Here is a 26,549-nt window from a genome sequence, read left to right on the forward strand (position 1 = left end):
GTAAAATCTGTGGTCCCTTACAGTAGTCCTATGTTCTCACGGACATTCACTGCCCCCTTGTGGAATGAATGTGCAGAATTCATAATACGTGTTTGGCTTCCTTTGGATGCTCTTGAGATGCATTAACGGCGTCCGATTCGATATCTTCTTTAGCCTATAGTTTCCCTAAGAGACAGGTAGTTGTATATCTCTTCTAATCAGTTTAACGATAATCTGAAAGCATTAGGCTATTAAAGACATTTTGGTTTCATTCAGAGAACACCGGTGAGGGTACTGTTTGATCGTTTGAGCTCTTGGCTATCTCGAGAATAAAGAGATGATAAAAAAAAAAACAACGATACGGTCTTGACAGACCGCAGTTGTAGGCCTTTGTAGTAGGGTTGTCATGTCCGACACTTTTGGCAAGTAATTATTCTCTGCTCTTTTGGCTGAGCGATCAAATGCGTGCTTACGTGCCCATACGAACTAATGCTCCAATTAGTTTCTGCTCGAAGTCTTCTTCAAAGACAAGCATTTTCATTCGGCTCAGGAAACAGCCCTTATACGACCCCAAACGGGATTACTGTGGATGCTGCTTGCAACTATTTGGGTTCAAATGGATTGGATGCTTTTGTGGTTTCTCATACTTTCTCACATGAATTTCTAAGTAAGCGACATGAACCATACTGTAGTCATAAAGTTATGCGCCTCGCAGCAACATTTTAGATCGTTTTGAGTGTAAATGTGATTGGAAATCAAACCAGTTTAACGACTGGGTGAAGCAGAGGCTTGATATTACAAATCGCAAAACGATCCAAGGTCGTGTTTATTGGTCCTTGTTTGGCACCGCAGTCATCAAATAAGATTCGACCGTGGCTTCACCTTGACCGCTTAACTTGGTAGAGCCTGTTTGAATTACGGCCATGTACTGTTTAATGCAACCGCTGGGCCCGGTCAGCACTTTATAGTGATCGACTTGTCAGAAACGCCTCTTTTTCCCCGAGAAAAAAATGGGCCCCCGGTTCTTTTACCGCTCTCTGAAATTTATTACAGCAGCGCAGACTCATGCGACGCCACATCACATAACTAACACGATTCATTCAGGGATGTGTGTGCATTAAAGCATTCAGACAGAACGCATCCACTTGATGAATCCCACGCGTTTAAGCTGATGCGATTACGTCCTACGTGATTCGATCTCATTTGAATCTGAATATACGCTGGCGATGCATTGCACATTTATGCGTAGCGCACGCAAACCGTATTTTTTAACGGGGTCAGTACTCACGGTGGCTTTCTTTTACAAAAACGCCTGTCAAGAAAAAGAGGGGGGGGGCGCTGCGTCGTACCTTTTATGTTTTATTTCATTTCAGTTCATTTTGTTTTTTTAAATCAGTGAACGACAACTGGAGTGTCAACACAGATTTTACTCTCATTCATTCTGCTAATACTCGTTGATTTTAATATTTATGTTACAATGTATGTGGTGGTTTTGAAGTTGATACGGATTTTTTCAGACATGGTTTATGAAAAAGCCAATCACCCATTTGTTTTTCTGTCGTCATATAGGCGGGACGGCCAGAAATTCGAGGCGTTTGTGTGTGACCACTAGGACTAAAAATCTTGCGTGCATGACGTAGTCTATCAGAGTTCTCGCCTCGGAGTCCTTATCTTTAATAAAAAAAAAAACGGACCAAGTTGACTCATGTTTAACAGTAACCAAGAGGACGCGCTGGGTGACTCAGAAACAAGCCATTAGTCACAAATTTGTCATTAGGCCTATGCTAAATTCTATGGAACTGTCAAGCGTTAAGCACAATCCTATTAAACATTGCTGTGTCAACACAAACAGTGTTTGTTATGTGATGTGGTAGATATCTGGCACGTCACTTTAAGATCGGTTTATCCGAGCGAGAGTGTTTTGTTTTGTTTTGTTTTTTGCACGTCCAACGATGCAGACCAGGCTAATGGCCGATGCTAAACTATCTCTTGAATAACATCACGCTAACGCCATAAGGACTGATCTTTTGACTGAACATCACTTCTTCTAGCATCGAGAACACTGACTCACTTCCGGCAGCAAAACTAACCTTCAATCGCGAAGCAAAATTGAAGTTCGTCTTTAGACCTGATAGGGCATGACTCAGCACACAAAAACACTCAGAAAATCTCCCCCCCCCCCCCAAAAAAAAAACAGGCGACTGCTTCGTGTTTTTGTTTTTTTTTTATACATCAATGACAGCATATGATTTTACATCTACAATTTTTTTTTCATTCTATGAGAATGAGCATAAGACAAACCGACCTTTTTGAAGAGTGCCCATAAATCCAAGCATTTCCATACAACAGTTACGAACAGAACAAACACATCAATTCCTTGATCTTTTTTTTTTTTTCCTTTTCCAAAAAAAGTTTGTTTCTATCTGTACATTTTCACTTTAACTGTGTATTACTTTGTGTTAACTGTGCATTACTTTGTGTTAACTGTACCAGTGAAAATGCTTTGTCAACCATGCCTGTGTTGATGTAGTTACAAAGGAGAAACATTGGGGGGAAAAAAATATATATATATACATTCAAAAGGACGTAACCTGCACCTATCATATTTTGCCACGTTACTCATTTCGATTGGCAATTTCAGTGAACATGAGTGAGAGTCTGACGCAGACTTAGGCAATGGCTAGAACGCAACAGAGAAGAGACAGTGAATGAGACAGCAGAGAAAGGCATTCTGTCAGCTTAAGAGATTGGGTGTGGTCATAGAGTTTACAGAAAGTGAGACTGAGAGAGAGAGGGAGAGGACCATCAGTGTAATGGATACACGAACATGGGACAGAACCAATGACAACAAGCAAATCAAACAATTGGCAGAGACTCTGATTGGACAGAAACTCACTGTCCATAGAACCACATAGAAGTTCACAGCTACTGGGCAGATTCTCTCTCTCTCACGTAAATACACTCATTCTCACTCTCTCTCTGTCTCTCTCTCTCTCTCACATACATACACTCATTCTCTCTCTCACTCTCTCACTCTCTCTGTCTCTCTCTCTCTCTCACATACATACACTCATTCTCTCTCTCACTCTCTCTCTCTCTGTCTCTCTCTCACATACATACACTCATTCTCTCTCTCACTCTCTCTGTCTCTCTCCGTCTCTCTCTCTCTCACACATACATACACTCATTCTCTCTCTCACTCGCTCTCTCTCTCTGTCTCTCTCTCACATACATACACTCATTCTCACTCGCTCTCTCTCTCTCTCTCTGTCTCTCTCTCCCTCTCTCTCTCTCTCTCTCTCTCTCTCTCACATACATACACTCATTCTCACTCGCTCTCTCTCTCTGTCTCTCTCTCCCTCTCTCTCTCACTCTCTCTGTCTCTCTCTCTCTCTCACATACATACACTCATTCTCTCTCTCACTCTCTCTCTCTCTGTCTCTCTCTCACATACATACACTCATTCTCTCTCTCACTCTCTCTGTCTCTCTCCGTCTCTCTCTCTCTCACACATACATACACTCATTCTCTCTCTCACTCGCTCTCTCTCTCTGTCTCTCTCTCACATACATACACTCATTCTCACTCGCTCTCTCTCTCTGTCTCTCTCTCCCTCTCTCTCTCTCACATACATACACTCATTCTCACTCGCTCTCTCTCTCTGTCTCTCTGTCTCTCTCTCCCTCTCTCTCTCCCTCTCTCTCTCTCTCTCTCTCTCTCACATACATACACTCATTCTCACTCGCTCTCTGTCTCTGTCTCTCTCTCTGTCTCTCTCTCCCTCTCTCTCTCCCTCTCTCTCTCTCTCACATACATACACTCATTCTCACTCGCTTTCTCTCTCTGTCTCTCTCTCTCTCTCTGTATCTCTCTCTCTCACACATACATACACTCATTCTCTCTCTCACTCGCTCTCTCTCTCTCTGTCTCTCTCTCACATACATACACTCATTCTCACTCGCTCTCTCTCTGTCTCTCTCTCTCTCTCTCTCTCTCTCTACAGCGCAGCCAGTTCCTGTGTCAGCCGTTCTTTCTCCTGCTGGAGTTGGATGATGCTCTGTTTGTTCTGCTGCAGACGGTCCTCCAGCCACTGCAGAAGAGGTCCACTCACCGCAGACATCTGACTGCACAGGTTCTTAGTAAACACTGTGAGGAAACACACACACACACACATACACACACACACACACATACACACACACACAAAGATGTAAGGTAAATGCTTATCACAAAAGCACGATCAGACTGTAAAACTACGCAAAATCTGATCGATGTAAACACTTATTCTACATTTACATTTATGTATATTTACATTACATTCACTTATTCTACATTTACATTAAAATATATTTACATTACATTCACTTATTCTACATTTACATTTATGTATATGTACGTTACATTCACTAAATAAAGTCAGTGCATTCAAACACTCTGATCCTGAGTACAGGACAGAGAGGAGACAGGTCCCTGGGGTTGTTAAATTCAGGGCCCTGGTCTGCAGTCATTGCTCACTCTGACATGGACAACATCAGCTCAACATAACAGTCCAGTTAAAAAACAGGGCATCAGCAGAGAGAATGAGAGAGACCAGCACCTGATCCGTTGTGTATCTTTGTAATTGGGTCCAGATGAGTTAAACTGGAAACACAGAAAGAGTAGAACTCAAATATAGTATAAAGTAGTATAAAAAAAATATTGAATATAGAATTAAAAATGATTGTAAAATATGGAATATTATTGGAGCGCTGGCAGCGGTAGAGATGTACTTATGGATTCTTCTGTACGTGTCCTGCTCTTCCTGGCACAGAATTTTGGGTAATTCCACGGCCGACTCCAAACACACTTTGCCGATGGCTTCGTGCGGGACAACATGGATGGGAATCTCGATTCTCTCATACCTGAAAACCAGAGGAAGAGCACAGTGTGCAGGACTGTCCCCATCGTATTGAGGCGGGACACCCCCCCCACACCCCCCCATGACCCTACCCCCCCCTCCCCCAAAGGGGGGAATACCTTTAATTAGCAGCCCCTCCCTGAGGGGAAAGTTCATTACCTTTCATTTTGAAACAAAAAGGAAAAGAGCTAAGGGTGGATTTTCCCCGTAAAAAAACAAAGACTTTCATTATGCAGACTACACTGCAGTTAGTCATGTTATAGTGCATTTACTGTAAGTACTATGTAATTACCAGTTTATTACACACTACTGGGCTCAGGTTACACTTAGTCACTAAGCAGATGCTTTTTACGCTTGTGGCATATTACGTAACATTTAAGTATTAATTCCATTAATAATTCAAATACATAATAATCCCATAATTACTAATAATTCAATAATTGATCAGAACTTTGTTTTAAAAAGTAAAATCTGCTTTTTGGGGGGGGGGGGGGGGGGGGGGTGTTTTTTATGTAGCGGGAGACTTACTCTGAGCCTTTTTGAGCCTGTACAGACTGAAAGCAGGTGTACAACACTCGACCAGTCTGAAAAGCAGAGTCATTCGATTAGTCCAGCTTTGGTACACGTGCCATATACACACCACATGTGTGAGGCTATTCAACAGGTCAGTAGACCCAGCTCTCATTATTAATCTGAGTGCCTGGGCCCTGTTCCAGTTCTCTTAAGTACTCTCTGTCCTTGTGACCCTGCTCCCTTAATGAACAGGATGAAAGGCGGTCTTAATGAAGACTTTTTAAGGCATTTGTGTGGTATTTGGCGGACTTTGGGGCTTCACCACAATTAGTCCTCTTAGAAGTGCATTAACTTAAGTAGAAGAGGACACAAGGTAAAGGAGTCACGGAAGAGTGTTGGGACAGGGGCCAGTCATTGGAATTCTTCACATATGTTTACCCAGGCCTGGATCTAATGATCTACAGCCATCATTAGAAACACAGAGATTAACATCATATCAATAGGAACATGAATTAAAGGGAGAAAAGAGTAGTCCACAGTACGCAGTGTGTACGTTTGCTCCAGTGCCACAGGGGTCACGTAAGGCACATGCCACTCACCTTAGTGTTTTTGTCTTCAATGAAACAGGAGAAGATGAGGCCTACAAATCCCTGATCCATCATCTGGTACATGGCTTGAGTCCGCACGTCTGGCAAAGAACCAACAAACACTCATTTATTCACACACACATACGCACAAGCACACACACACACGCACCCACGCACACACAGACACACACACACAAATGTCCTTTCCCTGTGTTCTCTGATGTCATCCTGTCAGTGTCTGCCTCCTCTGATTAATTCATTAATTCATTAACCCTAATCTAATGAATTAACGCTAATCCTTACTTTCAGTCTACGTGATCTTGTCCTTTGACCATGTTCCCCTTTTTCTTAAAATATGCAAATCTTTCAGACCACACAGGGCATAAAACAAGGTGAACTTAACCCCCACCCACCAGCCAAGCCAAAGGCACAGTAACCTATAGAAAAGTTAAATCAGGTGTGATAATGGTGAAATACAGTTAATATACTCCACAGTAGGATTCCAATACTAGAGTCGAAAAGCACTGGCTTATAGGATGTGACTTCTATCTCTAGTTTATACGCTAGGAATAATTTCATAAAAAGTGGCTTTCGTAGGCTTATACGGACACAACTAGGATGACATGAATTCAAACAGCAGGAATTCCTTGCCCTCAGCCTAAAAGCTGACACGACTTTAAACGTTCGCCTCCGAGTTACAAAAACGGAATTCTCACCGAGCTCAGTGGAAAAAGAGGAAGAAGAGAAAGAGGAGGAACACATGCCCAGCTTTATGAGACTCACCCACGTGTGACGGCCACACAGTTATGTGCGGGTGAGAGTGGTACCAGCCAACAACCCTCATTGGCCGGCCGGTCATCTCAGCCAATCGGTGCCCGTGGTTAAGAATGCCAACTTAACTCTGTACTGCCAGCAGAGCGGATGGATTCAAATACTTGGCCCTATTACCCTGCACCTTCTAGGATTTGACAAGATATGCCAACCCCGGTACACAACTATTGTGACGTGCAATGCAAATGTGAACCAACAAACGACAAAAAGTTAACAATTAGTATGACACTGAATTCAAACTTGGCCACTTATTCACAATGAGAGAGAGAGAGAGAGAGAGAGAGAGAGAGAGAGAGAGTGTGATGAAAACATGAACGGAAAGGATATCTCGGCCTCGGTAGAGGCGGCAGACAGCTGTTCCGGTGAGATCTCCACGCGATCTTTCCTCTTATCGGACCTCCGGAGAATAATGACAGAGTGGATATGGACAATGCGGTTTGTATCCACCTGATAATGACGAATAATTCAATAAAATAACGGAAAATAAAAATAAAAATTCAGTAAACATCTCGACAGAAAAGCACAAAATTAATTAACCAGCTAACGTTTTTTTCTGTCAAAATGCGGGTGGTAGATGGACAATGAATATTATGATATTAGCAAACGAATGAATCTAAATAAAGTCAATGCGCAGTCACACAGGTGTTGGTTTCAGAATACGTGAGATTTTCTTGAGACACTTACCTCACCAATGCAGAGACCCATAACTTCTTCTTTCTCTGTGCTCAACGCGTGATTCATACAGACCAGAAAAGCATCTGATTCTAAATGAACCGCGCTAACAGCCATTTTAAGAGCTCGAGATTGAGCCAATGTAGTTAAAGAATAAATCAAGATTACTTCGATTAGGAACTCTGATTTTTTTTTAGGGTTGTTTATCTACGAGACGGCACTTCCGTGTCTTCAACACTGCTGTGTCACACCACAATGTTCCGATGCAGGATTACAGTGATAAATTTATTACGATAACGCTGTGCGACGCGGTGTGGAGGCTAAACACTACCTCCTTAAACTATTACTAATTTATTGCGAGATGTTTTACTTGTCTCTTCTGAAAGGTTTTCTCATGGAAAGCACGTTACCTGTGCAATCACGGAGACTTTACTTTTACTTTACCTAAATAGCTAGTTGAATTCAGTTTTCCAGTCGGAGGTAATTCGTAGCTGTACCGGGGGTGTTGCTGAATGACGTCATTCGCTGCGTGTGTTTCTTGCCGACCTTCTCTGGAGTGTTTAGTTTCAATATTGCCCATGTTTGTCACATCTTTACAGATACACAGTTAAGCAAGAACAAGGAAAGATAATTCCCGTCGTCGTGGTGTTCCTTAACGGCAGTGCAAGATGTCACAAAAAGACCCATGTCAGAGGCAGGCATGTGCAATACAAAAATGTTTACAAGGTAAAAATAGATCGGTTCTGTACTCTGCACTGCACCATCTGCAAGTAGGGTAGCTAGTTGATATTGGCATAGTTTCGCCAGTAAGGACTCTTACTTAATCTAATCAGTGTCGCTTCTCATCTTTCTCCTGCCAAAGAAAACAGATATGTTGAAAGTCGATGTGAAGACGTCATAAAGGCGATGCGAGAATGTTGCGAGCTTCACGCCGGGAAAGAATCAGTCTGCTGCTCCGGTTTGGCAAAGGAACACAAGTCCTCGGAAGAGAAGACATGAGTTTTTCTCACCGTTTCCTAACAACGGCCTAAATTAAGCAAACAAACAAACAACAAACATGTGATTGTCTACTGTGCCAACGCAAATTAATCATGTACAACTAATAAAGGACGCTGCTTTATTGTATTGGTTTGAGCAAGGGACATTTGCAAACATAATGGCTTCGAAACACTGAAAAATACAGTTTTGTTTTGTTTTTTTCGTTTAAGATGCGGTTCATTTCTACAGAATATTTACCAAAACTGGAAAAAAAAATAACAATAATACACACACCAAACACTACTTGGTTCAGAACTAATTTTCTCAGTTTGTGTCAGCCTTTCATTCCCATTCAGTATAAACAATACTGGCTCTTTTGCTGGACACTGACCACATATTGCTAATTAATGTCGAGGCTTCAGCCATTTCCAGTCCACACATCATTGGCATATGTGTCTCATGATGAGAGATTCCAGTCATAAAGATGATGTTTGATGTCTGTATTACTCACTTTGTAAATGAGATGAACAGAATGTTTTACTTATACAGCTTTCAGGGTGTGAAGGTAAAGGGAAATGTTTGCTAGCGAGCACATCGTGACATCACATCCCATGCGCCATTATTGTACGACATCATTTGGTTTAATCACCGACATGACTCAGGGCTGATGCAAATGACCCACAGAACACTACATGACAACAGTCTCACACACATACACAACCCACATGTATGATTCAGCTGACCACTATCCTTTGGAATTTCTCTCATTTTCAGGTAAGAAAATATATCTTTTGGTTTCTATTCTCTATAAACGACCCCCTCTGCTACATTTAAGACAGCATTGGAGTGTCAGGTTATTTTTCAGCAACTCTGGAGTGAAGAAAATGTAAGCCCAAACTTAAAAAGTGGATTTGCATCAAAAGACACGAGAATCTCACAACAAGTCTGATTCTCCTTCCTCCAGTACCCATACGGATTCATACACGAAGGCATTACTGTACCATAGAGAGCTTAGCAAAAAGAACAGAAACAAAGCTTAAACACTGCAGCGCTAGTTCACTTCATTTGAGAACCATTTAAAAGGGTGTCATGCTTCATGCTTTATACAAAGATTTGTTTGAACGTGGCCGAACGTGATTGGCTGCGTCGTAGCGACGGTAGAGCCTCTTGGGGTTTAAAGTTAAATACAGAATGCAGCGACATACTGTGGATGTCAAAAAGAAAAAAAAAATTCTTTGTAGGCAGAAGGCAAACTTTGCTTTCTTGACACTGAAATATAAAATAAAGATAATAAGCAAATTGGAGTCGACGGAGGTTTTAAGATGCAAGGCCCAGGAGAAAGCCTCCGACGAAACCTCCTGTGAGGACAATGTTCTGCTTCACAAACGTCTGTACCTGTAAAGAGAGAGGAGAGAAAGCGCGTGACATTTTTTCCCCCATCATATGATCAAGGCCAGAAGTCTTCACTACGGCACTAGCATTAAGCAGCTCAAAGGAGACTTTCTGATCATATCTGATTAAGCTCAGAGTTAAGAGCTGCTGAAAGGCAGAACAGCTAAAGAACACTCTGATCTGACAGGTCTTGATTTCTAACTCAGGTTATCTGGATAACTGCAAAAAAAAAACCTGTTTTGTAGCAGGATTTCTGAGTTATGGAGTTTGGCATTAAGCCAAACCGTCCGACGGAAGCTGAGGTTGGAGCATTCCTATTGGCCAGAGTTAAATTCTGCTTTCTGGTTAACCAAACAAATCCTGTTTCATCGTGTACCACCCAGATCTCTCTGCTCTCGCGGCTAAACCAGGCCCTCCAGCAGCATTACGACTGATCTGCGTGTGAGCGCTCACCTCATCCACTTTCGTTCTCACTTCTTTCGGGGGCTTGTCGAGCTTCAGCTGCTTTTTGGCCTTGTCCATGTCCCGCTCCACCCGTTTCCAGTCGATTTTAATGTAGCCCGTGTGATTGGCAATCTAAAAACGAAACAACAACCGCGCACTGTTACGAACGTCATAACACCGTGCGTCCAGATGACTTACCCCGAACGCCCAGCTCCTGTCGTGTACATAACAACACAGGTGACATTGAACTCACCTCTAAAATATAAGCTGCAAGTTATGTAAATGAATATCCTACATGGCAGGGATCCAGTTTCTCCCAGTTGATCGATAAGCCTTTAATAAAAAGTGGCTGGGATTTGTTCTCTTAGGGAGTCTGCCTGAGACGGCGGACAGAAAAACCTGCAGGACCTGAGCCCTTCTGGAGTCTGGACTACATTTTTTGGGAATCTTATTCTGTGTGTTACCTGAAGTAGAAAGAAACCCCCGCCCACCGCCGACGCGGCCAGCTTCCCGACCTTCTGAAAGAGAAAGCCCGCACACCTGAAAGGAAATCCAGACGTTCCCATTTAAAACGGGTCTTTCGCCCTTCAAAATGCTGTGAATTCCGCTTTCTCGCTTCGAAACTTTCCCACTTCGTTAAATAACACCGGTCCAGATGCACTTACCATCCCGTGACCCCGCCGATAGCCAGCTGCGTCGCTACGGAATACTTCTCCGCCGCCGGCCCGGAATTCTTTTTTCCGAACACTTTGTTCCACCACCTCTGATTCTTGGCATATTCCGCCAGCTCCTTCACGTCAAAGATCTCCCCATCTATCAGAGCGTACAGAAAATACATACTCCAATACATACTCCAAGACCTTAGCCAAAGTCGTGTGGCAATCATCATTATGGCAAGATGCGCTTGATGGCACTTTTCAACAAGTTCATTATCAACAGGTGACATCTAACCATGTGGAATGTTGATGTAAGCACTTAAACTGAACAGAATCAGACTTTGCTATATTAATGAATCTTTGCAGATTGAAGATGGCAACATAAGGAGACCTCCATTCTCTCAGAGTGAACTATTACACCGTCAAACAACTGTTGTTCTGAGAAAGAGTTGGCTTTTGTCCAATGAAAAACTTTATTCTTAAATCAAATTATGATTTAGTCGAGGACTGTCCTTCATCCTCGTCTGAGAAACTAACCCCAATGACTTCTCTGTTATACTCAGCATAAGAAATAAACGTGCGAGTTGAAGGAAACTCCCTTTAAAACCCGTTGTATGGCATTCCAGTCACTGTTATTGTGTATGACTCCAAACGCCCAGCTGCTAACAGCTGGGGGATGGATATGTTTCGTTGCCCCGAACAGTCGCACCGTTTGGCAGGGCTGTGCAGGGCCTTGTCGCTAAGAAGTCACCTTGACGGGTCAAACCAACGAGCCGCTCCTCTCCAGCCCGAAATAACTCTTCCACTGCAGCCAACAGATGGGCGGCGGTTTCAGTTTCACTCAGACGGATTTGTAATTAACACGGCAGACAAGGGATTGAGTTTAAACGTCCTGTAAACGCCACATACGATACGTATTGATCTGTACCCCCGACAGGACATTCACGTGTAGGCCCCACGGTATTATCAACTGAGAAAATGAGTTTTTAAGTCGTGTTTGTTGAAAACCATAATACGCCTAAATGGTATTGTTTTCACAGCTCAGTGGAACAGCTGAACGTTGATATCGAAACAAGTGTCATGAAATATACATATGCTCGAACAGATTAATCCTCTAATTTGCCCCAAACTGCATTTTAAACACAACACGTAGGCCTAATTAATACTTAAGAAAATAACTTTAGCGAATCTAGGACAGCTGTCCTAGGCTAGCCGAAGTGAAACAATGGTATGTGATATTACGTAGCCAACAAGCACACAGAAAGAGAGCAGATTATAACAACATTCATGTCATTTTAGGTTAAACCATTAAAACATAGATGGCCAAAAACTCACTCGTACAGAAATCTCAAGTGTTTTCTACAGACTGGCTGATAGCGTTTCAATGTTTATTACAGGGATGCAACAGTAAAACTTAAATACATGTTACAGATTGTAAGATAAAAAGTTAGCCGCCTGTTTTTGGTTATTTAAAAACGAATAACAATAACTACACATCAGAGGAAGTTCACAGCGACACCTCTTTCCAAAATATCACAGACAACGCTAACTTCTCAAGTTTTACAGTTACGTGTGTGTTTTCCTACTGAATCCTTTTGCTTAGCCAGGTAGCTTGTTAGCTGTGCAACATTGTGAAGGACAACATTTCCATTACATCACCGCATGGAAAGAATTAGCTTGTGCGAACCAGCCCACAGAGCGTCTAACAGTGGTTCGCATCATTACAGATGTGTATTGATGGGCGTAAACACAAAACAATAGCACGTTGTTTACTCAAGATAACGCTTACCTTTCTTACTCTCAGCCATGTTTTCAGAGTTCCTATGTTTTCTACCCGGACGATCATCAACTGCGCATCCTCTGGGTCATGTGACTGTATTCTCTCGTCGCAGAACTACTGCATGTCTAAGGACTGCAAATGAACGGTTAACTGTGTAAACGAGATGGAATTAATGAACCGCCTGTTCTTTACCTTGTTCCACGAGGAAAGATAATCGCTTGCACGTTTAAGGGCAGGTGTCTGTGGCAGCGTGGATGGCGTGGCGAGCGTCAGTCAGATCTGTCCGCAGTCTCCTACGGGCACCAGAGTTATTAACCACAAGTTTTACATGAACGTAATACGTCGTGGGACCAGTTTTAGTGGCTGCTTTACTTTTCCACCTCAACACCTGGGCACTTTTCCATTCAGCATTCAGCACGATGCTCAGAATTAAGCCACAGGAACACTAACTATACTGGCTAATGCAATCACTGAACACGAGATCATGAAGTGTCCTTCTCTGGAATAGATAACTGGCATTATGTCTATGTCCCACCTAATAGACCCGAGGGTTTCAATGGTTGGTTCACAAACCCCTAGAGGTCCGTGGCAATGCTTAAGAGGGGGTCGTGAGATTGTGTTGGGAACTTTGATGTCAAGTTGAATTCACTTAGTTCAGATCTCACGGGGGTATTTGAGTAAGATAATTTGGGTTTAAGGGGTTCAGCTGGCCAAAAAAAAAAAAAAACAGTTGAGAACTCTTATAACAGACCATCAGTACTCAAATCAACATCTGTTGTCTGGAAACTGCTGAACAACACAGTGTTATTTTTGCCTTCTTTTGCTGCTCTCATAGATAAAAAAAAACAAAAACTGCGTTAATTAGAATATACCTATGATTTTTGCAGCAACCTCATCCATGTATAAACAGTCAAACACTGTAACGTTATTTAAAATATGTTCACAAGCTAGATTCCTCACTGAAAGTTATGAGTGATTAGTGACAGCCCTGCTGTATGGGACTGAATGAGCCGGTTTGCAGACTGGACCGGGTCTATCATAATTAGAACAGGTAAGTTCCTCACAACAGACATGGCATCTTCACTCATCCTTTAGTTTGGACGAGCGTCATCAAGGCAAAAATGTACTTCTCATACACACACACACACACACACACACACACACACACATACAAGGAAAAAAAAAATCGATGAGCTGTTTGTCTAGCACGATATCACCCAGTATGTGGTTAATTTAAATATGCCAGGGCTGACAGTTTTTTTCCTCAGGAAAGCATGAATATAAAAAGGGGTTTCTGCTTTTTGTTGAGTGTATAGGAGGTCTGTAAATGCGTGTAACTCCAGTTAGGAGTTCATCATGGTAAAACAGTATGTCGGGCGGATCAAGGCTCCGTTGCTATCGGCTGCAGAGTCAAAAACGCCCCATGCCCCTAGGTTGTGCCAAATCGACTCTGCAGTCATAGCAGCCATTGTGTGACGCCCTGTGTTTCCATAGCAACACATCACAAACAGAATTCAAACAGAAGGACAGAAGCCACACGGATTCACACCCATTCAGTAGAGACCTCATTTTTTTTTTCTCTCTCTCTTTTTTTTTTTTTTTGCAAGTTACGAGTGTTTACCACACACTAATCATGGTCTGATCACTTCATCTATACATAGCAATATTGACTTACCCCTTTAATCCAAACCCAGAAAAACTACAAACAGACAGTGAGTTTGTTTTAATTCATGAATTCACAGATCGATCACCATGAGATCATTATAGCAGAAGTGAGTAGAATGAGGGGAAAGTACTTACACATACAGAATACAACCTGCTAACTGCACTCCACTTCACAAAACAGCTCTAAACCTTAGCTATATATATATCTATATATATGTGTGTGTGTGTGTGTGTGTGTGTGTGTGTGTGTGTGTATGTATGTATGTATGTATATGTATATGTGTATATATATATATATGTGTGTGTGTGTGTGTGTATATATGTATGTATGTATATGTATATGTGTATATATATATCTGTGTGTGTGTTTATGTGTGTGTGTATGTATGTATGTATATGTATATGTGTGTGTGTGTATATATATATATATATATGTGTGTGTGTGTATATGTATGTATGTATATATGTATATGTGTATATATATATGTGTGTGTGTGTTTATGTGTGTGTATGTATGTATGTATATGTATATGTGTATATATATATGTGTGTGTGTGTATATATATATATATATATATCTATATCTATATATATATCTATCTATATATAGATAGATATATATAAAGTGACATTCTAAGGCATTTCAACAACAAAAACTGGGAATACTTCAGCAGTAAAAAGGTATGTTGTAGAGATTCTTTCACACTTGGTTTTGTGTGTAAAATGTTACTTTTTATTTGCAGGTTTGTTTCAATACTGTCTACACTGGTACTAGTTCCATTTGGGGATTAGTTTCTCAGTTTCAACTTGACGACAGAGCGACTCATATCAGATTTAAAAGCCGCTGATCAGATTCTATCAGACTCTGTTCCTTCTAGACCTGAAAAGGCAGCAGCGTAGCTGTACTCTCTCTCTTGGCACTTAAATGCAGCGGACACACCGTTAAAAATAGACAACTGGAGATTTGGTGGAGATTGTTTCTACGTGGGGTGAACACTGTAAAGTGTAGTGTGTGTAAAACGATCCTGAATATGATGTTTGTCATGATGTTATGTATGGGGAAGCGTGTCTGGTGCCGCGGACATCTTACACAGGAGAGTGTCCTACTGTTAAAACAAAAAAAAGAGTTTATGGAAATATTGATCAGTATGCGTGTCTGTTCTGTTTCCTATCCCTGAGGTCATGCGATGACAGGTGATGGCATATACTGAATTTATAGTGTTATATCTCTAAAAGAACAATTCAGTTCAAAACAAAAATGGCACCAACACACAGAATGCTTAGATTGGTACTAAAAATCTCTCTCTCTCTTTCTCTCTGTGTCTCTCTCTCTCTCTCTCTGTATATATATATATATACCCCTCCTCCTCTCTTTTGTTCTTTCCCTTGTTTCTGAGAGGAGAAAGATAATGACGATGTGCAGAGCCTGAATTTCAGTGTTCACCACCTGTTTTTTCCAGAACCTTCTGAGAAAACAGAGAGTTTCCTCTGAAGAAAAACACATGTGATCTCTATGGCTCCAAAACCCCCCTTTTTTTATTTTTTCCAAACAGCTTTTAATGCACAATTTAAAAAAAAAGAAAAAGAAAAGAAAAGGCAGGTTACTTTAAAATCATGAAGCAAATTATTATTAGCTTTTTTTGTCCTTTTCTTTTCTGTGCAAACTCAACTGGAAGGTTGGGACCCAAACGTTGAGTTACTAAAGACCAGAAAAAAAATGTATGGAATCTACTTAATGCTGTGAGATCATTTTCTTTGCAATTTGAAGTTGACTTTTCTTTATCTCTTTCTTTTTTTCTTTAAAAGTACAAATATGCTGAACTCTACTGCACTGAGATGTTTCTTGTCTTCATAGTTCAGAAGTAATAAACTTAAAAAATTCTACCTACATTACTTAGTCTGTTGGTTTGATTTTTTCTTTTTCTTTCTTTTTTTTTTTTTAATCACAGTACCTCGTATTTAGCTAAGCAACATACAAGTGTAATTTATCTAAAAAGTATGAACTTCACGTGACTGATGGTGTGTTTAATCTGGGTTTTTTTTTCTTCTCTTTTGTATGCATTTTATGAATAACTGTAATTTATTTGGGTTTGTACAGGATACCCAATTCACTGAACAGTGTATCTCCACATAGCTTCAAAAGAGGACAAAAATACAAACCAAAAACATTGAGGAAAAAAAAAACAACTTTATTTTTTTTGTCAGAAAGGCAAGCATTTACATGTCAGAAGATTTAAGCTTTTTTTCTCCCGTTGGATCCAAAGCGGGCGTAGATTGTGACGTCTTTCCCGACCCAGTAATCAGATGTAGCTGTAGTTCTTATACACACAGACCCTACACTGAGTACTGGGTAAGCATTAAACGTCAGTGACCCTCTTCTTCTTCTTCTTCTTCTTCCTCTTCTTCACCTCCTGTTGTGGTGAACACCACACACGGAGAATACCCTCTGCCTCTGATTAATATCCCTCATGAGAATCAACTGTATAAAACTCACCAAGAAGAAAACAAATGAAACATCCATTGTTTGAAAATCAGAACTTCAAAAAAGAAAGAATGATTATCTCTCTTCTTAAGCGAAGTCCATTCCGTTGAAAGCATTGCAAAAATGTAAAAACACACACACGCACATACATATATATGTATATGTATGTTTCTAAGCTGCTGATATGAGTGGAGGAGAATGAAATTTTGTGATTAAAATATCAGTTTTTTACCAATTTCTCTGCGCCATGTGATCACCGGTGCTCTGTATCGTCCCAAGTGCACTAATGAAAATGAAACTTATAGTGTGTGTGTGTGTGTGTGTGTGTGTAGAGGGGAAGATGCCATGCGTTTTTAAATTTTGCATTCACGCAATGAGGTTACTTCCCCAGAACAGCCTACATGAACAGGATATGACCCTCACTCAAAACTACATTCATAAACTTGTTTCAGTGCTGTGTACAAACTTTTTTTAGTTGTCCTTTTTTTTTTTTTTTTTGTAGCTGGTACTGAAATAGAAACTTGCGAAGACAGAAACAACGTGTTAAATGTCCCCCTGATGATTAACTCACTACATTCACTGACTAAACTGAGAATATAAAACCTCATTACTAACTAGGAACAAGCAAAATATAGTTACTTCTTAGAAACAGAAAACTCAAAAAAGAACATTTGAGAGTACAGGACTTCGAATATTTGCTTTAATCTTTAGCTTTATGAGCACCAGCAGAGTAAAAGAAATAAGATTCACAACTTTGTAAAGTTTGGCCTTGTTGAGAGAACAAAGATGCCTTAACGAATTAGCAACGAAGCACAACTATCCACAGAAAAGTACTTACGTTAGTTTCTCGAACGCGCTGTCGGACGATTTTTTTTATGTCCGGTTCATCCTTTCGGAGAAAAACGAGAGAGCCAAGTTTCTAAAGTTGCGATTCGGAGAAAGTGGCGTGTGCGCGTTTGGGCCGGCGTCGGTGCTGTGGCATGGCTGGTCTGAGGCGTACGCACGCTGTCTGAAAACCCCCCCCCCCTCTGCAGCATCGCTTCCACCCCAAACGCCTCACATGGCGTCTCACACAAACTGTCTATTGCTCCACATCCTTCCTTACAACTTACTCAAACCTGAATTCTAAGAATCCGAATGACTTCCTCACTAGCTCTCGCGCTCGCTCGCACAGACCCGTTGAACACTGGATGTGTGTGTGTGTGTGTGTTGATTGCCCGTGGTCTCTCTCTCTCTCTCTCTCTCTCACTCTCTGTCTTTCTCTCTCTCTTTCTTTCTCTCTCGTTGTCTCTCTGGTGCGTACTCCTGGCTGCTGATGTCTCTCTCTCTCTCTCTTGTTCTCCTGGCTGCTGCTGGAGAAGAGTGTGACAGAATGAACGTCGTGACCATAATTTAGTACTAGCTTCACCCACAGTGAATTTCCCCTGGGTCTCTCCCGTCGGCCGTTTTGGAATTATGAATGTTAGTCAGCTCAACGGGGGACTGTCCCAACCCCACAACTCACTTTCACCACACGCCTATATTCTCACACTACACACACATTAACATATTGATCATTTCAAACATGCATTCAAATAGATTTTTGGTTTAAAAGTTAGACTCTCGTGGAGCAAAGAATAGAAATTGAGCTATTTATCTTATAGGGACACTAAATAGTTCAAGTGAAATGACATGATTGGTTATTATTAATTTATTAAGTCGCTATAGGCCATGTTAACAAAGCGTAAACATTTCAGGAGCATTTGATAGATATAAAAGTACATCCATTTTAACCATCATCCACTTTAGATGTTGTTTGGTTTAAAAAAAGAAAAAAAAAGTGCTCACTCCATTTTGTAATTACGGTCCAGGAATCAAAAAACAAAAAAAACAACAAAAAAAAAACCTCTCAACATCCATTTGAAATGTTACTATTGCCTGGAATAACATTGATACATAATTTTCTGAGAGATTGGAAAGAAAGAAGAAAAGTAAAAGAAAGAAAGACAAAAAACAAAACAAAAACTAGGAACAGTAAAGAGGATTTAGGTGTGGTTGTGATGTTAGCTTTTGTATTTTTATACATGCATTCTGTCTCCATGGAGATAACACCCTGTTTATTCGTCTTACTACTCTTTTGGGTGTTGCTGTTACTTTGGTGATATTGTTGTTCTTTTGGGTGTTGTTGTTGTTTTGGGTGGGGGTTTTGCTGTTTTGAGGATTTCTGTTGTTTTGAGTATTTTGGTTTTTGTTGCTACTTTGGGTGTCACTGTTGTTTTGGATGGTGTAGTGCCTGGCTTGGGTGTTGTTGTTGATTGTTGTTTTGGGTGGTGTAGTGCCTGGTTCGGGTGTTGTTGTTGTTGTTTTGGGTGGTGTAGTGCCTGGTTTGAAGGTTGCTGTTGTTTTGGTGGTGTTAGTGCCTGGTTTGGGTGTTGTTGTTGTTTTGGGTGGTGTAGTGTCTGGTTTGGGTGTTGCTGTTGATTTGGGTGTTGTAGTGCCTGGTTTGGGTGTTGTTGTTGTTGTTTTGGGTGGTGTAGTGCCTGGTTTGGGTGTTGTTGTTGATTTGGGTGGTGTAGTGTCTGGTTTGGGTGTTGCTGTTGATTTGGGTGGTGTAGTGCCTGGTTTGGGTGTTGCTGTTGATTTGGGTGTTGTAGTGCCTGGTTTGGGTGTTGTTGTTGTTGTTTTGGGTGGTGTAGTGCCTGGTTTGGGTGTTGTTGTTGATTTGGGTGGTGTAGTGCCTGGTTTGGGTGTTGTTGTTGTTTTGGGTGGTGTAGTGCCTGGTTTGGGTGTTGCTGGTTCTGATTGTTGTTGTCATTGATAATCTTATTGTTTTGTCGTGAATTTGACTCTTTGCTGTAGCACATTAGTTTAGCAGAAGCACTGAATTTGTCTTTTAGCTGTATGTGTACCTTTTCTTTTACCCCTAAAGATTTAGGAGTAAAGGAACTTGTGCTTTATGCCAAACTCTATCTATAATTTGTAACCTGGTCTGTATAAGCACTTCTGCAAAATATGAACATGTAAATATGATTTAAGTAATGCCACAATCACTGGAGGAAAAAACAGGAAAAAAGTGGATGAAATCCATAAGTCATAAAATTTTGATGCTCTATAATTTGACTTATTATCCCTTAAATATCTTTTTCTTTTTCTTTTTTTTGGCATGTGGGTGGGAAAGTACCCATGAAATCACTCTCTTATGATGACAACAAAGATTGATTCATTTCATCTTCAGTTCATTCATTCATATCAAGGTTAAATTACACTTACTAGTCTGGCACCCTCACTCGACAATGTCATCTGCTCCTTTACAGACATGTTCATAAGTCCTGGCGTGGTACCTTCAGTTTTATATTAATAACTAGTTATTAATAACTACAGAAATGTAGATTTTATTGGAATGTGGTTGATGGTACCTATAAAGACAAATCTAATTAGGCCATTTAATTGAGTACTCAGTTTAGGAATTTGACACACAATGTATAAAACTGTATAGTTGATTTCACACAAATATGAAAGCTTTCTGTATTTGGCATAAGGACACTCATTACCTCACTCATACTGACGTTCAGAAAGAAAAAAAAAAAAAAACGGTGTTATGAGTGATGTCATAAAATACTTCTTTTTTTTTTAGGTAATATGAAAGGAGAGCAGCGGCTTAATAAAAAGTGAATCTTGCATGTGAATTTGTTTGACAACTGATCCAGTTTCACACTGAATGGAACTCTTCTTTACGGGCGCAACTTTGACTGACAGATGAAACATTACATTCAGCTCTCAAAATCTTGTTACATCTGAGGACATCACGCAGATGGTAGCGAGAAAAAAAAAAGAAAAGAAGAGAGAGAGGGAGAGAGAGAGAGAGAGAGAGAGAGAGAGATGAGAGAGAGAGAAAAAAAAGAAAACAAAGAAGGAGAGAAAAAAAAAATGTTTACGAATGCATTACATCATCTAAAAAGAGTTGTCCCTCCGTTTCGTTGGGGCGGGCTCTACCCTGCTCTGTCGCAATCGGTTCAAGAAATCTCGAGCGTTTCACCGAACATGGCTCAGACCCTGATTTGCATAAACATTTTGATGAATCATTCAGTCCCCGTCGTCCAGCAATGGGGAAAATTCTAGAGCGTGGATATACAGGAAGCTAATGCTGCATTGGCGTGTGACATCACCGCTGTGGGCGGGGCCTTTTTTTCTGTTATCTACGCATTGTCTTTGAATCTTACCTTGGAGCAATATGATTTGATTGTACAAATCAACACCTAAAAAATTACTTCTCATCATTTGGGCTGATTGGTCTTTCTGTGGATAGATTATCCGAAGAGGGGCCAAAGTTCTAACAGTGAATGGTGTCTTTTGAAAATGCACACACACAAAAAAAGAATTGTTAAAAAAAAAACAAAAACAAATGAACCTCATTATTCCAAAAAAAATATATATAAACACACCAAAGAATGCCTGTGCTTATATTGAGTTCCGTATGTCCTAAGTTTACTAAATCTGGCAGAAGTCTGGCAGACCTCCTCCTGACTTAATGCTGCAGTGAAGAGTTTATCATAAATTTGAAACTTGATGATTTGTGTCATAAACATATTAGAGAGAGCAATAAGCACAGGGGGCCCCAGAGGAGAAATTGTCCTGTCCCTCGAGGAGCAATTAGCAAGAGGGTCACATCTGTGGTAAGACTTGGGTCTATTATGGGGCTGTGTTGTCCCCACCTCTGAGTGTGCTATGCCCGATAAACTCTCTAATGGTAATTACGAGACACACTGACTGTCCTCCTACAGTTTATTACAGAAAACCACCTGCACTTCAAACTGCACTTTCTCTGAAAAAAAGAGAAAGTTCTTGAAAGTGAAAGGCCAGAGCTCTCTAACCTATACTGAATAACCATTTTACTGTAAATGCTGTGTGTTTAACACAGCTATGAGTGCGTCTTTCATTCAGCCCAGCACCGAGTCGTGATTTGATGAAGTTGTTGATGAAATTGAAAGGATACGTTTGTCACTATATCCCCTTTCTCTTTACAAAGCAAAAAATAAAATAAAAGTAAAAAATCCCACACTTAAACTCCAGGGAATTTCCTGAAAGTTCATTTTACATTACGTGAAAACATGAAAGCAATTGAATGACAGATGTGTGTTCTCATTCAGTTCCATGGTAAATTAACTGCATTGTCAATTCCAGAAGAAATCTTTACAACATTTTTTTGTTTTGCGTGATTTTACTGAAAATGATTGGGGGGTGGGGGGTGGAGGAGGGGCGGGGGGGGGGTGGGGTGGGGTGGGTACACACAACCAAAATCATAATTTATCTAACTTATGTTATCTGCACAATTGCAATCATTTAAAAAGACAATAGTTCTCTGTGTTCTTGGCTGTTACTTAATTGATGACTGTATTGACATGACCTGTGGGACTACCTTAAATGCTCATTTAAAGCATTGAAAGCCCGTCTTGGTGTTCCACACACATGAACCAACGCCAACAAAAGCAGCTTTAACTCCTCATGAGACAACTTGGCTTCTACTGCTTGCTATTCCATTGCATTTTATGTTCCACTGTTCAAATTCCACTGAATTTTTCAGAAAGTCCATAGTTCCAGAAAGTCCATAGTACTCTCTGATCAAACTCAGCTCAACGTTTTGAGCTGAGCTAAGTTGATCAGAGATGAGCTCATCAGCATGGTTAGCAACTGGAAGCTACAACACTGCCAGGTAATTATAAATACTCTGTCGTGAAGAATGTTCAGAGATTAGGCATTTAAGTCACAGAACATGACAGATGCACCCAGGCAAAGGAAAAAAAAAAAAAAGAGAAGAAAAAGAAGAAGCATTTTTATAGCTGAGGAGTGCAGTGGCAAGTCTCTCTGTGGAACAATAAAGTATACCTTCACCTTAAGAAACATCCATTTGATTGTCTCACAACTTCTCTGGACTGTTATACACTGTGATGTTGTGATTTGTCTTTCGCAAAAAAAACAAAAAAAAAAAACAACATTTTTGCTCAGGTCAGTTAATGTCATCATTTTTCTACTGATCTTATTATTGAGGGTTTATATTCGTGTTTTTTTTCATGGTGAAAACATCATCCTGCAGTGTTCTAAAGAGAAATCTTCCATAAACCATGTGAACATTTGACCAGTTTTCTCTAATGTTGCCACTGATAGAGCAGCTATAGCTGCAGTCCTTTATTGTCAAGCACAAATATTTTCTCTTTTTTTCTGTTTTTCAGTTCTTTAATTTTACAGTCTGTATCACTTTCATCTCTCCAGGGGAATGTTTGTTTAATTGTTTTGTGCCAAGAGAAAAGCACCTTGACTTTCTCTTACGACATCATAAACACAATCTGATGATGTCACAATGAGAGAGGTTTTTTTTTTTGTTAGAGGAAAAGAAAACAGTGTGCGTTTCAAAAGAAAAGGCTTCTGAATGAACACTTCCTGTTATGGGACTGAAAGTAGCATGGGGTGCCGGGTTGGCTCTGTGGGCTTATACTTGAGCTGTCAATCACCGCTTCCTTCATGCGCCACCTGCTGGAGACATTGGAACAACAGTCAATAAGGACCAGGGTCCTTACTCGCACAGTGCCCATCTTACCTCGTCAACTACAGACAATAAACACAAGAAAGGATACACTCGAATACTTCTTACAAACAAACAAGAATGAAAAACACTCTGATGCAGTGGTTTATTTGAACACATTGATTTCATGTGAGCAGGACTGACTCCCTGCCTTTAAACAGCCTGTTACGAATCAAAAGACGGCATGTGGCTACATTTTTGTGTTTTACTGTAATTTCTTCTTTTTTTTTTAAAAAAAAAAAAAGATATTTAGATGACGCCTGAGTACATGAATTACAAAAAAATTAAAAATAAAATAAAATCTGCCCCCAACCAAGCTCCTAACATGAATCAGTGTATAAGATCGAGAAGGTCCAGAAAAATCCAGAAAACCTATACTGAGCACTGGTCTCTCCTGATTCAGACCCAGCTCAGCAGCAAGAGCAAAGACAGATTGAATAGCCAGAGAGTGGATCGAGAGAACAGGCAGAAGGTTCACCTTAGCGAACAAGAGAACAGACGACTTCTAGGACGACAAAACAGAGGCACTAGCGAGGCTTATACAGGAGACAACGCAGAGCCTCCGTCAGCGTGCTCCAGGCTCCGTGCTGTTTGTCCTCCCTGTCACAGCGATAGCCATGACTCTGGTCACGTGAGTGTGTGTCTATAGTCCCACACACCCACACAGTATATTATCTCTGATAGACATGAATTATCTGTGAGACAGGGCAGTTTATATTCATCATAACTGACCAGTCATGTGCTTTTCCTTCACAAAACTCAGACATCAGACAAAACTGATTGGACCCTGACACTTTGTCAAGGACCGGTGGTCCTTACTTACTTTAACTCCACCAGAGTGGCATGGGTTACCAGTGATCGAAAGGTGAATTTAATACAACATGAACATCCTGCACTAATCATGAAAAGATGAAACACCAAACTAATTCTCTGTTGTTGAGAACACACTATCACCATTCGTCTTTGAGGTGACTGTATTAGTTTGCCCACTAGATGGCGTCGGAGCTTACTGAGGCAATCGAATGCCCCCCCCCCACCCCCCGCCTCCCCTCCCCACCCCACCCCAATGCTATTATGCCAGGATTTCATTGGAAAACTATTTACAAGCATTTGATTTCATGGGCACGAACCGTTTACTTTCAGGTTTGCCATAGACCAAGCAGAGCGGCGGCCAGAGGACTGTTGCCACGGTAACCGATTCAGCGGCGCTCCAGCAGAAAGCGAGAGAGACCATTAAATACAACGCTTAAATTTGCAGCTGAAACTTTAACCTCACCGTATCGAATCGTCCTTTTCTATTCAGCAAATGACATGCCATTTACTGTAATATACCAAGTTGAGCGAACGAAAACAGTCCTGAGGGGTAGAATGAACAAGTCTCTTTTTTTGTTTTTTACTTATTTATTTATGTATTTTGTTTGATTTTTTTTGTTTTTTTTTTGTTTTAGTATTGTCATTCTCCACATGTTCCCATGAAAAAAGACACATTTTAATTGCCAGGTTGAGGCTGAATTTTTACCCTATTTATTTCCCTTTTTTACCACATATCTTCCTCGTTCAATATTCATCTGGTCTGTGTAGCGTAATCCCAAGAGACACCAGAGGCGCCATGTCCTACAGTGCGAGCGTTGACACCCCAAGATCAGCGCGAGAGGCCTCTTATATTCTTATGTATAACACTGTCTTTCATTTTTAAAAGATCAGTAGAGAAGAATAGAGGTTTAATTTACATGTTCAACTGACAGTTAACCCGAGAGACCAGGCGATGTGTGAAATTTGTATTTGAATGTCCTAAAATTGCAAATTGTCGGTCTAAATAGATTGATTAGTTAAACAGTTAGCTTAGGATCAATGAAACGTAGTTGGCAAAGCACTTTTGGTTTATGAGTACAAACAAAAACAGGACATTTACATTGAAATGTTTCCCTTACGATAATTCAGCATTATGTGGGTGTTACGTAACAATTACTGCGCATAATTAGAACGTCAAAGACTGGGATTCCTCCCATTTAATGAATAATACTGTTACGAGAAGTAGCAATTTACTATTGAAGTGCCAGTGAAAGCAACTGCGAATGAGCGTTTTAGCCCACGCTAACACGTCACATAAACACGAGCTTTCCGGACAGACAGCTCTTTCTCAGACATACGCGCGTAGTCAGCATTTGACGGGTAACACCCAGTCTCTTCCACGTGCAAAAGAGGCGGGATCAGTGCGTCTAAAACCAATTCCAATCCAGGAAGTTGCCGTCTTGTAAGGGTAATCAATATGCAAATGAAAAATGGATTTCTGGGGGATCTGGCCGTAGGGAAATCGTGTTCCGGTGAGCAAATCCTGGTTTATGGGACAGGCCCTTTGTGAAACTGGGCGGTGTGAGAGAGACTGGAGCTGAGCAGCACATGGAAACGCATATGTCATAGGATTTCGACAGCAACTGATGCTAGCTACCAATTTTAGCGCAGCAGTGAGAATTAGCTAACTGGACACATACCTGGATGCAATCTGTCATTCATCACTCGCTGTGAATTCTTTCGGTGTTGCTAACGTTTCTTGCATGTACCTCAAAAAGCCCCCCCCCGTCTACAAGTGGAGGGGCTCGTACCATTTAGGGGGGAAATCGCAGGCGCTAGAATTTTCGAGTAAATTCGTGTTGAGAATTTTTTTTTTTCCGCTCCCAGTCAGGTGGCATACCGAAATGCATCTTCCTCCGCGTGCATTTGTCCAGCGTCTTAATATTCGCAAAACGGAGAACAACCTCATAGCTCGTAGCCTTTTTACCGAGCAGTGAGTAGATTGCGTGTCCGTAGCCTTCATACCGGTGCTGAAAGAAGGTTTTGAAGGAGACTAATATTTCACAAAGAATTAGCGCTTTGTTTTAATTGCGTAAAGTCATTGCTTTTATTCGTGGTAATCGTTACCCGCTAACGGTTTTAGGAAACAGTGTTTGGAATTCAGTAGCTTTTTTTTTTTTCAGTTCGAGGCGGTACCGGTGAAACATTAGGATACATAACACCGTCTGTCTAACATACATGACCGCTACAAGCGGAAGATCCTGAAACGAGAGGATATTTCTATTCCTGATTTGCAAAGTTTGCCAGCGCCAAATACCGCAGTTC

The 26,549-nt window shown here is 40.9% G+C and overlaps 3 protein-coding genes across 3 annotated transcripts; 1 reads left to right on the forward strand and 2 right to left on the reverse strand.

The window, feature by feature from the left end:
* Positions 1-3,960: 3,960 nt before the first annotated feature.
* brcc3 (BRCA1/BRCA2-containing complex, subunit 3) lies at positions 3,961-7,682 on the reverse strand. The gene is made up of 8 exons (XM_030793824.1): positions 7,492-7,682; positions 7,135-7,254; positions 6,760-6,847; positions 5,989-6,077; positions 5,405-5,460; positions 4,749-4,880; positions 4,577-4,620; positions 3,961-4,125 (listed from the first exon to the last, which is right to left on the reverse strand). The coding sequence occupies exons 1-8, from the start codon at positions 7,594-7,596 to the stop codon at positions 3,977-3,979; spliced, it is 783 nt and encodes a 260-aa protein (XP_030649684.1). The 5' UTR covers positions 7,597-7,682; the 3' UTR covers positions 3,961-3,976.
* Positions 7,683-8,038: 356 nt separating this feature from the next.
* On the forward strand, positions 8,039-8,580 carry cmc4 (C-x(9)-C motif containing 4 homolog (S. cerevisiae)). The gene is made up of 2 exons (XM_030793574.1): positions 8,039-8,205; positions 8,342-8,580. The coding sequence occupies exons 1-2, from the start codon at positions 8,148-8,150 to the stop codon at positions 8,476-8,478; spliced, it is 195 nt and encodes a 64-aa protein (XP_030649434.1). The 5' UTR covers positions 8,039-8,147; the 3' UTR covers positions 8,479-8,580.
* A 100-nt stretch (positions 8,581-8,680) lies between these two features.
* fundc2 (fun14 domain containing 2) lies at positions 8,681-12,780 on the reverse strand. Its single transcript, XM_030793573.1, has 5 exons — positions 12,739-12,780; positions 10,959-11,106; positions 10,758-10,833; positions 10,303-10,425; positions 8,681-9,852 (listed from the first exon to the last, which is right to left on the reverse strand). Exons 1-5 carry the CDS (start codon positions 12,755-12,757, stop codon positions 9,775-9,777), a joined length of 444 nt encoding a protein of 147 aa, XP_030649433.1. The 5' UTR covers positions 12,758-12,780; the 3' UTR covers positions 8,681-9,774.
* Between the last annotated feature and the right edge of the window lie 13,769 nt (positions 12,781-26,549).

Source organism: Chanos chanos, chromosome 16 (assembly GCF_902362185.1).
Source record: "Chanos chanos chromosome 16, fChaCha1.1, whole genome shotgun sequence".
In the NCBI taxonomy this organism is placed as follows: domain Eukaryota; kingdom Metazoa; phylum Chordata; class Actinopteri; order Gonorynchiformes; family Chanidae; genus Chanos; species Chanos chanos.